The following is a 16724-nucleotide window of genomic DNA, read 5'->3' as shown; positions in this document are numbered from 1 at the left end:
GCCGACAGGTTGGCAGGTAAACGTAAACATGGAAGAGGAATTAAATCGTGGTGCCAGCAAATTGTCCCAGAGGGAATGGGGGACGGGGGACAGGGGTTCAGGACAATTAGCTACACAATAGGTGACGCACACGGGGATAAACAGCTATTTCCAGGTCTGGGTAGGGTTCGATTTAAATAGGCTTGTTTATAAAGAACAAGGAGAGACGGTGGAACAGATCTGCTGACGTTAACAAACTTCTTTAATTTTCATGTTTTTACAGAGTAAAAATCCAACAAGTGATTTCTGGCATCACAAACTTCACATGTCAGTTCAAGAGCCAAAAGTTATTCTGAATACTGGAACAGACGTTACATTTAATCACAGACTACATGAGAGGCTTGTTTCGGTGCTCTGAGACAGATATAATACATTACAGGTGTCATACGATAACATGAGAATCTTTCTTTATCTTCTTCTCTTTCATTTCTTTATTTGTTTCACCTGAAGTTGATCTAACCCAGCATTCTGGAGAGATCCTGCTTCTCCCTGGAAAGAAAGAAAGAAAGAAAGACAACGGCAGAAAGAGAATTAAAATACTCTCAATTTAAGTCGTACTTGTTTAGCTAGTGTTGTCATGTCCATCCTTTTACAGAAATTTTATTATAATTTGTTATCATTGTTTTTATGTTTTTGACTGATTTTATTTGAAAAAGCTTTCAAAATAAATACTACTTTCAAATATTACAAACTAAAAGAAAATCAGCTGATTATCTCCCCATCCTAGCGCTTAGTCTGCCGCGGCATAACGAGTGAGAACATCTCTGCAGCCAAAAGGTGTTACTGGGTCACAGTAAAGGCAACTCTTTGTTGAGATGGGTAAATACCAGTAAACACATTACTGGTGGAGAATAAATGAAGATGACACAAAGCAGAGATGAAAAAGTTTCAGGCTTGACTGTCATGATGAATACGGATGTCTCTCTCTGGAAGGATGCAGCTCTAACCCGATCACATCATGGGACAATATCTCTGCAACAGCTCTGATAATGTGAAGCAGAACTAACGTAAAGAGGGTTCTTCAGGCGACGGCCATCTTGGCTCAGTTTGGGACCGTCTCTTCCTAACATCCAGAAGAGACCAAAACCCAGAAAGACTTTAATCCTACTAACAAGGTTTGTCATGAAGGCCAAAAAGCAGCTGACGTCTGTTGTTTTGTCTGCAGATAACACAGATATGGAAACTGCCCATGTGCACGCATTATTTAACTACAAATATAAGACTCAAATATATTTTCTACTCTTTGTATGTGTAAAGAAACTATTCCAGAGGTTGTAAATGAGACTTTGAGACATTCAGGTTTGCTCATGTGCAGAAAAGAACAAAACCGTCAATTTGAAGAAGCACATGAAGAAAATTGAAGCACTTTTGTGAGCATTTATTCACAGATAAAGATCAGAAAATAATTTATACTATACTTTATGATGTTGTAGATATCAGATATAGAGCTTTCATTTAATGCACGAAGACTTCTGTTACTACAAAGATTTTATTACATTTGATATGACAACTTCCAAAGATAAATGTGGCCTCTTCTTCACAGTAACAGAAGTCTTCATACATTAAACCAGTGCTTCTGAAACTTTTTCTACCATCCAGGAAGTGTTCCATGTTTTGTTTTTGCAAAGCAGTCGGGTTATAAAAATGTGGCCATGAGCAGCCAGTACAGAGAGAAAATGTGACTCTGCAAGATGATGCAAGTTATATTAAGTATGCAAAGTTCAGCTGATAATAAACTACCTCCAAAGATCAGCGCTGTGTTATGTGTGCATCATAGTTCAGGTCGCGGGTTATATTTCAACAGGTTGGGTCTGTGGCTGGGAGAACACTGTGGGTACCATGACGTGGCTACGTGGCTGAGATGGGCCAGTTTAGCATGGTTCCTCGTCTGAAGTAAAAATACTGTTTTCTGGACTTCTTCACAGTTTGGCTGGTCCTGCGACTTAAATAAATCTATATATCTACAGCCGTGAGAGGGCGGTCTAGGCTCATTAAAACTACAGTATTTGCTGCTCTTTGTTAGATATTATTTTAAATTTGTCTTTGAATGTATAACTTGTGCATGACATTAATGAAAATATTTAATTGCAGATTTGCAAGTTGGAAAGAATGACACACACACTTAACAAGAACATTGTGTAATCTTGGATTAACGTGTTGCTTTCGGTTTCTAAGTGAAGAAAAGGAGAAGCTGACATTTAAAGATGTCAGCTTCTCTGACATCTGGTATTAGGGGTATTAGGGGAAATGCCTGGCCTGCGACATGTGGATGCTTTTGGCCGTACTTCTGCTTTTGCAGAAACAGAAACCTTAGAGGGAGCTGAAGCAGACAGACAAGGCTGACAGCAGAAGATGCAGAAAAAGTCGCAACAGTTGATGGGTTAGTTATAGCTTCTAATCACTGTTTGGTTTAGAAAAAGTATAACTACTGTGTTCAGGGAAAGCAGCGGGGTTCTGATTTTGGCTATCAGCAGCAGAACTCCTTCCTCTGTAACCACAGAGGGTGAGATAGTCTCAGAACCCAGAATTCTGTAACATTTCCAATTAATTGTAAGAATGAATATCTTGACTTTGAGAGAAGCTGTTTGTTCTCACTGACCAAATCAACGAACATGCGTGGAATGAAAACCACAGAGTTTTCTCTAACATCTTGTAACACTGAAATAATAAACTAAAACATTAACTTAAAGTCAACTGAGAGACTGAACAGAAACAAAATGAAGAAAATCCTGTTCTGCAGATTACAAACTGCAGGTAATAAAACACGCAGCTGAAACTGTAATCCAGCAACAGTTGGTGGAGTTGTTCAGAAACGACACAGAGGATGAAGAACTGAATGGATTCAGTGACGTGGAGAGAGACTGGGAGCTGGGTGACCGGCTTACCGGTAACCTGCTTGCTGGAGTCGCTGGCTTGTTATGCTAACTTAGTCTGTTCAGCTTCCTAAGTATGTTCTTTATGCTGTCATGTCAAATAAAGATGGTGCGGTATAAGTAGTAAATCTTTTTTACAACAATTTGAGAAAAAATTTAAGCGTCATCCTCGATTGCAAACAGTTGCGAGATGCAAAAGTTTTACAAAGAATTAGAAATCTTCCTCCTCAACGTGGAGTCTCGCAGGACAAGATTTTACGAGAATAACAGCTAATGTGCTAAACACCATTCAATGGAAACACCTGCAAATCGCAACTGCACTTTGTTGAAATTTTAGAAATATTGCTTTTGTGAGATACTGTAATGGAGATGCATCTACTGTCTTTATGTGCAATGAACAGCTGACCCGGTTATTTCATATTTACGTGAAACTTGGTCGGTGGCAGGGTGGGGTTGTGCACCTGCCGGCGTCGGTGTCTTTAAATGCCAAATGTGAACATTTTCGTACGTTCTCGGTGCCTTAATCAGCGGTTCATTAAGTGTAATAAGTTTAAAAGACGCTGGAAGAAACCCTGGTGGTACGTTAACATACCGGACACATATTCAGCCTGTTGCTCCGTCAATGGTCTGTATTTACAAAACGCTTTACTGTACCTGGAATGATACCCAAATCGCTTTACAATGTACATCACATTCACACACTGATAGCGGAAGCTAACCACAACCCATCAGGACCAATTAGGGGTTTGGAGTCTTGCTCAGGGACAGCTCGACATGAGCTCGACTTGGCCAAGGATCGAACCGGCAACTCTCAGGTTACAAGACTTACAAGAAATAAATGTGACTTATACTCTTGTACTTTATTTTTCCCAATGAAAACATTTCATGTTGGGAAATTTCACTATTTATTTGGAAATAACCAAACGCTCCAAGAATTCCCCAAAGTTACTGTAAAATCTAACCTAATCTTTACTGCAGCTTCATTGTTTTATTTTCATGAACTAAACAGCAGAAATCAACAGAAAACCTGACTTTGTGTTCACACTCAAAGGTTCTTTAGAATTCTCCTGGGTGTTCGTAGGATTTGTTCGTAGTTAAAAGCAAATTGAAGATAAGAAGGTTTTTTATGAATGCCATGATCTTTGTAAAAAGTTCGTAAGTAGGACTAAAGAACACATTTGTTCATAAGGACGCTTGGTGGATGAGGCCCAGCTAGTCTATCTTGACTTCATGCCAAAGCAACAAACATCTGGATAATTCATCTTGATAATTTAGACTTTTACTCACTGGAGACCAGGAGGGTTGATCAGACGCTGCAGCTCTTGAAGGTGCTGGGAGATGCTGCCTGTTGGTTAAACAGAAGGAGAAAAATGACAGTCCCATGAGAAAAACCAGTCAGGCCAGTCTTCATTCTCATGACATTAAAGCATGTCAGGATTTAAACTGAACCATACAATCGTGCCCATAAACATGGCATTAACGACTCAACAAGGAATTCAACTAATTTAAAATCGAGGTCAGTTTGGATTTTATTGTCTGATTTGATCAAAAGGATTGTTGCTTGTAAAACAGAAAATTACTTTATTTATGTCTTTCATTATTAAGTGTCAACCTCCTAAGTGGTGGCAAAGTTGGACTATTTTCTATTTAACACTAAGGGCCCACGAATCCTGAACAGATCTTGTTCGGGAACCAGAGAAAATGGAGCTCAGAGGTTTTAAATTTCAGCCTATTAAAGGAAAACTATCGGCATAGCAGAAGAATCAGGGGAAATGAGCTTCAATTACTGCATGTATGCATTCTTACCTGGGCCACCTCCCAATCCACTGGTCCTTCCTCCACCATAAGAAGATCCAGTCCCTCCATAACTGGTCCCACTCAGTGTCTTTCCTGGTGTACTTCCTGTCTTACTTTGCCCTGAGTTACTGTTGACTGTCCCATCCCAAGGAAATCCAGGACTGCTGGACCCAGTGGATATACTTGATCCAGCTGGTGATCCCAACCAGGAGGAGGTTTTCCCATTAGAGCCTGGCTTATTTGCCCCTATCCCACTTGTACTTAGGCTTGAACCTGAAGCTGTCGATACAGGGCTTGAGCCTTGAGCAGGTGATCCTGGCTTATTCAGTCCTAACACTGTGTTACTTCGGCTGGAGCTGGACCCGGAGGACGGGAATAACGAACTAAACAAGTCTGTTCCAGTTGATTCTGGTTTATTCCCTCCAGTATTACTTAGGCTGGAGCTGGACCCAGAGGACGGGAATAACGAACCTAAAGAACTAGTTCCGGTTGATCCTGGTTTATTCCCTCCAGTATTACTTAGGCTGGAGCTGGACCCGGAGGACGGGAATAATGAATCTAAAAAACCAGTTCCGGTTGATCCTGGTTTATTCCCTCCAGTATTACTTAGGCTGGAGCTGGACCCGGAGGACGGGAATAAAGAACCAGTTCCGGTTGATCCTGGTTTATTCCCTCCAGTATTACTTAGGCTGGAGCTGGACCCGGAGGATGGGAATAACGAACCTAAAGAACCAGTTCCGGTTGATCCTGGTTTATTCCCTCCAGTATTACTTAGGCTGGAGCTGGACCCGGACGACGGGAATAATGAACCTAAAAAACTAGTTCCGGTTGATCCTGGTTTATTCCCTCCAGTATTACTTAGGCTGGAGCTGGACCCGGAGGACGGGAATAAAGAACCAGTTCCGGTTGATCCTGGTTTATTCCCTCCAGTATTACTTAGGCTGGAGCTGGACCCGGAGGACGGGAATAACGAACCTAAAGAACCAGTTCCGGTTGATCCTGGTTTATTCCCTCCAGTATTACTTAGGCTGGAGCTGGACCCGGAGGACGGGAATAATGAACCTAAAGAACCAGTTCCGGTTGATCCTGGTTTATTCCCTCCAGTATTACTTAGGCTGGAGCTGGACCCGGAGGACGGGAATAATGAACCTAAAGAACCAGTTCCGGTTGATCCTGGTTTATTCCCTCCAGTATTACTTAGGCTGGAGCTGGACCCGGAGGACTGGAATAATGAACCTAAAGAACCAGTTCCGGTTGATCCTGGTTTATTCCCTCCAGTATTACTTAGACTGGAGCTGGACCCGGAGGATGGGAATAATGAACCTAAAGAACCAGTTCCGGTTGATGCTGGATTACTGAAGGATGAGCCTGACCCTGTCCTACCTTGCTGAACAAAACCAGTAGAGCTGGATGGTAAAGAACTGGATCCACCACCCATTAAGTTCCACCCAAGATTTGTGTTTGGCTGGAGGCCCAGACCTCCTGACTGGAGTAAAAAGAAAACAACGTTAAAGTGAGATACACTTTTCTCTGAATAACAATCAGTACAGTTAACATGTATTAATAAGATGCATAAAGACATTTCCTGGTTTCAGACCCTGGCTCCTCAAAGAGCACAAAGTCCTGGTCCTAAAATTGTTCTTACATAACAGCAGACAAACATATTTCACCCCTCTGCCCTCATGGCTGCCATTTCCGTCTCTCTCTTGTGCTATACTCTTAAATTTGGATAATTTCCAATAAACAACTTTGATTGCAGACATCTTATGTAAGACAGAGAGTTCTCCCAACAGTGATGTGGGCTTCATGGTGTTTATGTGGTCTATAAATGTCATGGTGTATAAGCTGTTATGACCCCTGAGTTTTACTGAAACTAAAATAAAACCCATTCCTTCTGCACAAATATGTGAAGAACATTAAAAAGAACATAAACTTCAGCTGTACTCTAGTTAAGTTCAGTCTCTTCTGCACCTTACAGGAAGTGAACCTCCATGTGCAGCAACACTAGTGTGACCAGTCGTTTGAATGGAAAACAATAAAAAGCACATTTTTAAATAACTAATGGTTTTATTTCAATCTTACCCTCAACATGCAAGACACGTTGAGCTGCCTGACTTTCTCTGTAAGGTGATCAACCTCGGTGCTCTTATACTTGACACTCTTCAGCAGGACCTCTTTGTCTCCGTTGAGCCTCATCTTGTCCATCAGGAGTTGCTCCTTCTCCTTGTCATATTTGTCCTGAAGTTCATTCATGCTGTGTCGGTGCTGTGCTGCCATAGCTGTGCGATTCTGGCTGCACCAGCGGTAGTCCTCATTTAACCGCCAGTTTTCTGCCTTCAGGTGGTTGTTGTCATAGTAGACGGTTGACATCTGCTCTCCAACAGTGTCCAGGTAACGCTGGAGCTTGTCCTCCACTTCCTGTGACAGGTTGGTGCAGTTGGTGTGGATCTGCTCCAGGTGCTCCCTCTGCTTTGGACACGTGAGCTGGAAGGCAATGTGTCTGGGGAAGAGAGACTCGATCTTCTCTCGGAGAGCTCTAGAGACGTTTTTGACATGACTAAAGGTAATGGAAATCTCTCTTTTGGAATTTTTCTTGTATTCCTCTATCTCCTTTTCTTGGGTGGATTTGTCTCTCCTCAGACGAATGGTCTCCAGGTTGAGGTTGTCCCTCTCTTTGACAATCTGGTCCATTTCCATCCTCATTCTCTGTGTTGTTTGGGTGAAGTTGGACTCCAGAAGGTCATACCTGGCTTTCAGCTGCTCAAGCAGGGACCCGCAGTTACAGCCACCAGGAACTATCGGTGCTTTAAGGGCATGTAAATACGCAAGATTGATGCAATAAATGACAGCTTTTTGAAACATGTGGCAATATTAAAAGTAATCATGCAAAGATTTTTTTTTTTTCTAAAGAAATATACTTACGATCTACTATACGTGGGTTCATGCTGCATCTGACCTTTAAACCCATCCACTCCAGGGTGCACTGTTGCTGTATGTGTAACGAAAGAAAAGCCAGTTTTCACTCCCATGAAAACAGGAAAGTCAATCATTTCCACTTCAGGTCACATTTTTTTTTGTGAGTCCAGGACAATAAGTACATCTTTGCAACCATGAGTCTTTTTGAAAGCTTTTTGGAGTCATAGTAAAGAGAACATCTAAAAACCAGTATATGTGTTACTGGAGGAAAAGAAATGAAGATGGCTTGTGCAGCTGTAGTTCCAAATATCTGCAAAGACCACCTCTGATAAGGTTGTAAAAAGTTGTAATATTCAGACTTCTGTTTAAATTGCAGCTCTCACTGACTGACTCGGGTTTTTATAATAAAAAAGTTTCTTACCAGCTTCTTCTCTAAGTTTCCAATAACATGAAATGATATGTTGCAGAGTCGACGCAGCTCGGCCAGGTCGAAGTCATTACGAGCCTTTTCCGTCAGGGTGGCATTCAGGATGTTGGTCAGGTTTTTCCTCTGCAACTTGAGGGCAACATTTTCTATGGACAGTCGACTGAAGCTCTCTTCCAGGTCCTGGATTCGTGTTTCAGAGGCTGAGTCTTGTGTCTTTCCATAGACCAGAAAGAGCACGAGGCTGACAATGATGAGAGACTGAATGAGCGAGGAGAAGAAGAAGATGATTCGCAAGTAGTAGCCGCAACTCTTGCCCTTTGAGCGGTACTGCATCTTTTTCTTGGTCTGTGGGCTGTATTTGTTGACCTGGGAGTAGCCGCTGCTGTACATAGTGTCAGCTGAAGAGTCAGAGGAAACGTGTACGATGTGGTCTGAGGTTTGAAACGATAGCTGACCGAGCTCAAACAAAGTTCATGTCCAGATCAAAGTCTGAACAGCAGCGATCTGGAAGCCAAATGAAGAGATATGACAATAGAGCAGCCAGCAGGTTTAAGTGTCCATTTCTGATCAGTCCTCTGCTCCTTCCTCTGAAAAACTATGAAAAACTGCAGACGTGGGCCAGAAGTTTCCTTAATGCACCACTGACAATATGAGAATTGACTGTGGATCAGGAATAAATATGAGGAAGGATTTATAAACTCTTCTGGGCTGACATGTCCCTGTGTGGGAAGGGTCATGGTTTATTCTCCTCCCTCTGTTGGCTGGACCTGCCTCTGCAGAATGAACCACCACCCACAGGACCTAACACACCCTCTTCACTTCACTGATTCAGTCTGTAACACTTACTGTCTGAAAGCAGAACAAAACAAAACTTGTAAAAAAGATGAAGCCCTCATCTCAGAACTCCAACAACAGAACAGAAGCAAACTGTCTGAGATGATGAGCACAAACATGGCACTAGAACATGCCAGAAACCCGCTAAAAGCTCCAGATCTCTAAACAGAAAACATTTTTACTAAATTAACATGATCAAGAAACAACAATAAAAATGAAAACACTTGAGCCGACATTTCAGAAAAAGAAGTTTTTGTGAGTTTTATGTAAAAACAACAACAAAGTGATGTTAGCAGCTGTAACGTATCAGAGAAAACGCAGGGACATTTACATTTATTTCCAAGATTATTGAAAAAGTTGTATTTCACCAGCTTAATGACTTTTTAAATGAAAGTGGAAATCTTGATAAATTTCAGTCCGGCTTCCGACCTCATCACAGCACTGAAACAGCTCTGGTTAAAGTGTTAAATGACATTAGGTTGAATACTGATTCTGGTCAAGTATCAGTCCTGGTTCTGTTGGATCTCAGTGCTGGTTTGATACTGTAGATCACAGAATCCTGTTGCACAGGCTGGAAAACTGGGTTGGACTTTCTGGAGAGGTCCTTAACTGGTTCAGGTCCTATTTAGAAGGCCGGAGTTATTTTGTTACAATCGGCAGCTATGAATCCGAACGAGTGGCCATGACTTGTGGAGTCCCCCAGGGGTCAATCCTTGGACCTCTTCTGTTCAACTTGTATATGCTCCCTTTGGGTAAAATTTTACAGAACTATAGCATTAATTATCAAAGTTATGCAGATGATACACAACTTTATGTGTCTCTGTCACCAGATGACTGCAGTCCAATAGACTTAATGTGTCAGTGTCTGGAGCAAATAAACACCTGGATGAAGGAGAATTTCCTACAATTAAATGAAGACAAAACTGAGATTATTCTGTTTGGTAGCAAAGAGAAGAGGGTCAGCATTGGTAAACACCTGGAGACTCAGGCTCTTAAAATCACCGACCAAGTTCGTAACCTGGGAGTGTTGATAGACTCAGATCTGACTTTCAGCAGCCACATCAAAGCTTCACTAAGAAGCTTTTTACCAGCTCAGAAACATCAACAGAATTAAAAGTTTAGTCTCCCAGAAAGACCAGGAGAAACTCATCCATGCATTCATCTCCAGTAGACTGGATTACTGTAATAGTCTTTTAACAGGACTCCCTAAAAAGAGCATTAAACATCTGCAGCTCATCCAGAACACTGCTGCTAGAGTTTTAACCAGGACTAAGAGATATGAACACATCACACCAGTTTTAAAATCTTTACACTGGCTTCCAGTCAGTCACAGAATAGATTTTTAAACCCTTCTGATTGTTTACAAATCCCAGAATGGTTTAGGCCCAGAATACATCTGTGATATGTTCAGAGAATATAAACCTAGCAGAGCTCTTAGGTCCAAAGACTCTGGTCAACTAGTCCAAACCAGAGTCCAGACTAAACATGGAGAAGCAGCATTTAGCTGTTATGCTGCAAACAAATGGAACAAACTGCCAGTGGAGATTAAACTTTCCCCAAATGTAGACATTTGTAGATCCAGGTTAAAAACATTTCTTTTCTCATGCGCCTATGCATGAAATCTGCACGGTAACTTTTTTAACTTATCTTGCTTTTAATCATTTTAATGTAATTTATGATTTTATTGTGATTATGTGTTGATGCCTTTTACTATTCTAAATATCTGTAATGCCTTTGTTTTATGTAAAGCACTTTGAATTGTCCTGTACATGAAATGTGCTGTACAAATAAACTGCCTTGCCTTACAAAGAAGATAAAAGAAACAAACAGAAGCATAAATCAGAAAACCCAACACGTCATGCTGTGTTTTCATTTATCTTCCACAGACTCTAAGAAAATGTCACTTTGTTCCAAATGTTCTTTTTTGGGGCTTTTGGGATTTATATCTAGATATTCTGTTTGCTACTGTGCTTTGTGAGATCTTTTGTCTTTTTTTTTCAGCTTCATTGTTTTTATTTATTGTGTTTTCTGAATGCTATTTGACTGCACACTTTAGTTCTTCAAAGATCCTGCAGAACTACGCAGCTATCTAGAATTCATATTGATAAGACTTTCTATTTTCTACTGCAGACGATCAACAGACATAAAGGTTGCACCACACTCAGCCTGCACAGTTTTTTTCCACAAACCTGTCAAAAACCTTTTTTATGGGATCATGACCGAAGAACAATGGCTAATGTTTCTCTTCTGGAAGTCTCTGATGCTGTAAATCTTACCCCAACACCATGACGTCAACAAGCTTTCCTCTGTGGCATCAGACCATCACACACGCACACGCCGTCTGAGGTGAAACTGAACTGTCTGACAGTAGCGCTCGCCACTTTTCCTGCCATGCATTGTCTGCATGCCCAGTCCACCTTGATAGGAAGTCATGGTGGAAGTGATGATGGCCAAACCTGCCACTACCTTTAAAGATGATAAACAAAAGGCAGCAACAAATGCAGGATGTCAGAGAAAAATATGCAGATAGAAATGATTACAGTATTTAGTTTGAAGTGTCTTGATTTTATCTTCATGGATCTGTTTAGTTTTTTAAGGAGAGGTATGGAGGACACAGGATGACTCCTGTTTTGCTGAGAGAGCGTGCTTAACCAGTTAGTGGGTGAATGCAAACAAAATCTAAGGCCTTCTAATCCAAATTATTAGAGAAACCCACTCAGCTAAATTTCAAACACTAAAGGATCCTGCAGAAGTGGATGTGAGGTGAAATTATTCTCAAGTCTAAATCTGTCACAGTAAGACTTGATAATGGTGTCCACCATGAGTTTTTCTCCCTGAGAGATACTGCTGGTGTTTCTGCATCGTGGAATGAAGCAGAAGACACGCTTCTTCCTTTTGGATCATGGCAGGAAAGGCTCCTAGACCGCTTTATCAGAGACCACCATGAAGGGTTCTAACATCTCACCTCCTTCCATCTGGACAATCCAGACCTTCATCCATCTGGCTCATCCTCAACTATTTCCATCAGGATCATCAAGACCTCCATTAATCCGGACCGTCCACATTTCCATCCATCTGGACCATCCATACCTTCATCCATCCAGAACATAAAATACTCCATGCATCTGGACTATCCAGATCTCTATCCATCCGGACCATGAAGACTTCCATCCTTCTGGACTATGAAGACCTCCATCCAGACCTCCATCCATCTGGCCCATCCAGACCTCCATACATCCGGATCACCCAGACCTACATCCGTCAACACCATAAAGACCTCCATCCTTCTGGACCATCAAGGACTCCATCCAGACATCCATCCATCTGGACCATCAAGACGTCCATCCAGACCGCCATCTTGACCTCCATCCTTCTGGACTATTCAGACCTCCATCCATCTGGACCATCCAGACCTCAATCCAGATGTCCATCCAACCGGACCATCCAGAACTCCATCCATCTGGATCATCCAGACCTCCATCCATCCGGAGCATAAAGACCGCCATCTTTCTGGACCAGCTAGACCTCCATCCATTTGGACCATCCGGAACTCCATCCTTTCGAACCATCCACACCTCCATCCATCTGGACTATTCAGACCTCCAACTATCCGGACCATCCAGACCTCCATCAAGACCTCCAACCATCTGGACTATCCAGACCTCCATCCATCTGGACCATGAAGACCTCTATCCATCTGGCCCATCCACAACTCTTTCCATCAGGATCATCCAGACCTCCGTTAATCTGGACTGTCAACACATCCATTCATCCAGACCATCAACTACTCCATCCTTCCGGACCATGAAGGCCTCCATCCTACTGGAATATGAAGACCTCCAGTCAGACCTCCATCCTTCTTGACCATCCAGGACTCAATCCAGACCTCCATCCTTCTGGCGCATCCAGACATCCATCCATCTGGAACATCCAAATCCCCCATCCATATGGTCCGTCCAAACTTCTATCCATCTGAACCATCCACACCTCTGTACATGTGGACCACCCAGATCTCAGTTAATCTGGACCATCCACACCTCCATTCATCCGGACCATGGAATACACCATCTATGGGGACCACCCAGAACTCCATCCATCCACACCATAAAGACCTCCATTCTTCTGGACAACCCAGGACTCAATCCAGACCTCCATCCATCTAGACCATCCAAACCTCCATCCTTCTGGACCATCCAGACATCCATCCATCTGGAAAATCCAAATCCTCCATCCATCTGGCCCGTCCAAACCTCTATCCATCCAGACCATCCACACCTCCATCTATCCGGACCACCCAGACCTCCATCCATTCACACCATAAAGACCTCCATCCTTCTGGACAATCCAGGACTCAATGCAGACCTCCATCCATCTGGAACATTCAAATCCCCCATCCATCAGATCTGGCCAAACCTCTATCCATCCGGACCATCCACACCTCCATACATGCAGACCATCCAGATCTCCATCCATTCACACCATAAAGACCTCCATCCTTCTGGACAATCCAGGACTCAATGCAGACCTCCATCCATCTGGAACATTCAAATCCTCCATCCATCAGATCTGTCCAAACCTCTATCCATCCGGACCATCCACACCTCCGTACATGCGGACCATCCGCACCTCCCTCCATCCAGACCATAGAACACTCCATCTATCCGGACCACCCAGACCTCCATCCATCCGACCATTGAATACCCAATCTAGCTGGATTATCAAGACCTCCATCCATTCGGATAATAAAAACATCCAACCTTCTGGACCATCCAGACCTCCATCCATCTGGACATTCTAGACCTCCATCCATCCACAACATAAAAACCTCCATCCTTCTGGACCATCCAGGACTCAATCCAGACCTCCGTCCTTCTGGACCATCCAGACCTCCATCCATCGGGATCATATAGACCTCCCTTAATCTTGACCGATCACATTTCCATCGATCTGGACCCTCCACACCTCATTCCATCCGGACCATCAAATACTCCATCGATCTGGACTATCCAGACCTACATCCATTCGGACCATAAAGACTTCCATCCATCCAGACTGTCCACAACTCCGTCCATCCAGACCTCCATCCATCCAGACCATCCAGACCACCATCCTTCTGGACCATTCAGACGTCCATCGTTCTGTACACATCCAGACCTCCATTAAGAACTTCACCTAGACTTCCATCCATCTGGAACATCCAGACCTCCATCCATCTGGCCGTTCACAACTCAATCAATTTAGACCATCCAGACCTCCATCCATCGGTACCGTCCAGACCTCCATCCACCTGGACCGCCCCGACCTCCATCTATCCAGCACATCCAAACCTCCATCCATCTGGACCATTCAGACCTCCATCCATCTGGACCACCCAGATCTCCATCCATCTGGATAATCCAGACCTCCATCCTTCTAGACCATCCCAACCTCCACCAATCTGGACCTTCCAGACCTTCATCTATCTGGGCCATCCACATCTCCATCCTTCTGGACCATCCATCTAGACTTCCATCCAGACTTCCATCCTTCTGGACCATCCAGAACTTCATCCATCTGGACTATCCAGACCTCCATCCAGACCTCCATCTAGACCTCAATCCTTATGGACCATTCAGACCTCTATCCAGACCTCCATCCATCTGGACCATCAAAACGTCCATCCAGACCTCTATCCATCTGGACCATCAAGACGTCCATCCAGACCGCCATCTTGACCTCCATCCTTCTGGACTATTCAGACCTCCATCCAGACCTCCATCTATCTTGACCATCAAGACCTCCATCCAGAACTCAGCTTATGTGCCAGCAGTACAATGCTCTCACAGAGGTTTCCCATTGACCAGAAAGAGAGCGGGAGGAGATGACGACAGGTGTCTCCATGTCCAGGATGTTCAGTGATTACAACCAAAGATCTGTCTCTTACTCCGAAATGTATTCACCAGCCATACGCCTGGGTGAGCCCAGTCCGAAGCCCCCCACCCAGGCCAGATGCACAGCCCAACTGGAGTGCAGGCCAGAACCCCACCACTACATACCGCCAGAGCCCTGCAGCCCCCAGTAAACAACCAGCCCCCCAGAGTCTGGAGGACAGTGTAGAGAACAGCCAGCTGCAGAATTTTACAGCATAGCATGGTGCATTTAGAGACTTTCTATTAATTTATATTTCTCCTATTCATTTTATTGATTTATTATTTCATTAACAAGACAAACAAAACAAAGTAAATCAAACAATAAACATGCTGAGGAGGACATCTATCATCCTCCAGTTATGGAGAGAGCCATAACCAAAGTTTACCTAAAGTCTGATCTGATGGTCCATTTCTCTCTGAACCTACTTTTTACCAGGGCTGGCTATTTTTCTGAGTCAATTTGATTTTGATTAAATCGAATTCAATATCGATTTATTTACAGCTAACTGTGTAACACCACCTATTTTCCTTGAATATTAAAGACGTTCTCAGATAAATATTTTATAAAACAGTGAGTGCGTTTAGTTGACAATCAAGCTCAGTTATCTGGGAGTAATCAGATTACTGTAATAATCTGATCTGACACGTCTACATGCATTTCTGAAACACCAGAACAATTCAGTGTTTCCCAGATTCTCAGCCAGAAAGGCTGTAATTGAAACTCTCAGGACTTCTTAAATGTCCTAATAAAGCGTTTCATTCAGTGGAGTCGCTCTAAATATTCCTAAAGTTCACATCTCAGATATGTGTTGATGCGAATGTGACCAGGCCGTAAATTCGCACCAGAGGACCGTCAGGCTCCTTGTGCCAACCCTTAACTAAGCCCCAAGGTCTAAATACAAGGACCCCAGTGATAAAAGATGGGCAGAGGCAGCTTATCCTCTCAGGATCACAATATTTATTAACCATAAACAAATTAAAACAGCAGTCCAAGCCAGTGAGGGGGAGGCCACTCCAGTGATGACAGCTGAAACAAAATGAAAATAAAAATAAAAAAATGCAAAGGCGGGGAAGGAGGAGTCCAGCTTCAGGCCTAGCCCAACCTTCATCCCTCTGGCTCTTGACAGAAAAACCATGCAATAAAACCAGTCAAATCGACTAAAAGTAAAAGACCTGTTTTCCAGGACACACGGGTTAATCATAAAAAAATAGAGCCAGGACGAACAGAACGGGTGACGGCCTGCACCACCCCACACTCAGTCCTGCCTGCTGTCACCACTGCGAGGCCTCCAACACAACCACAGGTATTACAGCTAAAACCAGTGTCCTGAGGGGAAGGAGAAATAATAAAAAGAAAGTATTAATTTAAAACAATAAAACTGCAGAAAATAGCACTAAAAGAATGAATTAAAACAAATGGAACAAAAAGGCAGTGGCAAGGAGGTTTGGCACCTATAAAAAGACAAACCAATAGTTAATTAAAGCTCCAGGGGTAAAACAAACTTGCCACAACACACTGTTACCTTCTCCCCAAAAGATAGGAGGCATAGGAAAACACATCACCCTCCTAGTACATCTGTCTTTATAAACAGAGAAGGAAACCATTACTCCAAAATAGCACGTACACAGTGAAACACAAATAAAAAACATCGCCATACCTTCTGCCATACAAAGGTTTCTGCTCGTGTGTGAGCTAGCCGCCTGGGTCCTAAAGCGGTACCTACACCAACAAGGAGGGGGGCGATTTAGAATGCCAATACATACACTTCACAGCAGCCTTTAAGCCATTCACCTACCGAGCCAGGGCGCACACCGCAAATCAGCGAAGAAGAATACATGCCCAAACCTGCCGCTGTGGCGTTCCGGCTCTCTTTATACCAGCCATTAATCACCGAGCCGGGGTGCATTGTTTGCTAACCCGGAAGTGCG

General features: G+C 43.2%; 1 protein-coding gene across 4 annotated transcripts; it reads right to left on the bottom strand.

Moving 5' to 3' along the window:
* Positions 1–223: 223 nt before the first annotated feature.
* Positions 224–16724, bottom strand: plvapa (plasmalemma vesicle associated protein a). 4 transcript variants are annotated; one of them, XM_041993011.1, is made up of 9 exons: positions 16592–16724; positions 16454–16515; positions 8047–8901; positions 7632–7698; positions 6792–7513; positions 5354–6195; positions 4719–5188; positions 4200–4257; positions 224–528 (listed from the first exon to the last, which is right to left on the bottom strand). In XM_041993011.1, the coding sequence occupies exons 3-9, from the start codon at positions 8440–8442 to the stop codon at positions 495–497; spliced, it is 2589 nt and encodes an 862-aa protein (XP_041848945.1). In that variant the 5' UTR covers positions 8443–8901; positions 16454–16515; positions 16592–16724; the 3' UTR covers positions 224–494. The 4 variants fall into 4 exon arrangements, with proteins under 4 accessions (XP_041848945.1, XP_041848944.1, XP_041848942.1 ...); XM_041993010.1 differs by having other exon boundaries at positions 4719–5957; positions 6045–6195; XM_041993008.1 differs by having other exon boundaries at positions 4719–6195.

This window comes from Melanotaenia boesemani, chromosome 8 (genome assembly GCF_017639745.1).
Source record: "Melanotaenia boesemani isolate fMelBoe1 chromosome 8, fMelBoe1.pri, whole genome shotgun sequence".
Taxonomy (NCBI): domain Eukaryota; kingdom Metazoa; phylum Chordata; class Actinopteri; order Atheriniformes; family Melanotaeniidae; genus Melanotaenia; species Melanotaenia boesemani.
This window is presented reverse-complemented; position numbering and strand designations above follow the sequence as displayed.

Excerpts from the sequence above, each read along its gene's own strand:
- plvapa (XM_041993008.1), bottom strand. The coding sequence starts at position 8,442 with ATGTACAGCAGCGGCTACTCCCAGGTCAACAAATACAGCCCACAGACC. Across the intron at positions 7,514-7,631 it reads GAACCCACGTATAGTAGATC|CACCGATAGTTCCTGGTGGC; the intron begins GTAAGTATATTT and ends ATGCCCTTAAAG. Across the intron at positions 6,196-6,791 it reads ACGTGTCTTGCATGTTGAGG|TCAGGAGGTCTGGGCCTCCA; the intron begins GTAAGATTGAAA and ends TTTTTACTCCAG.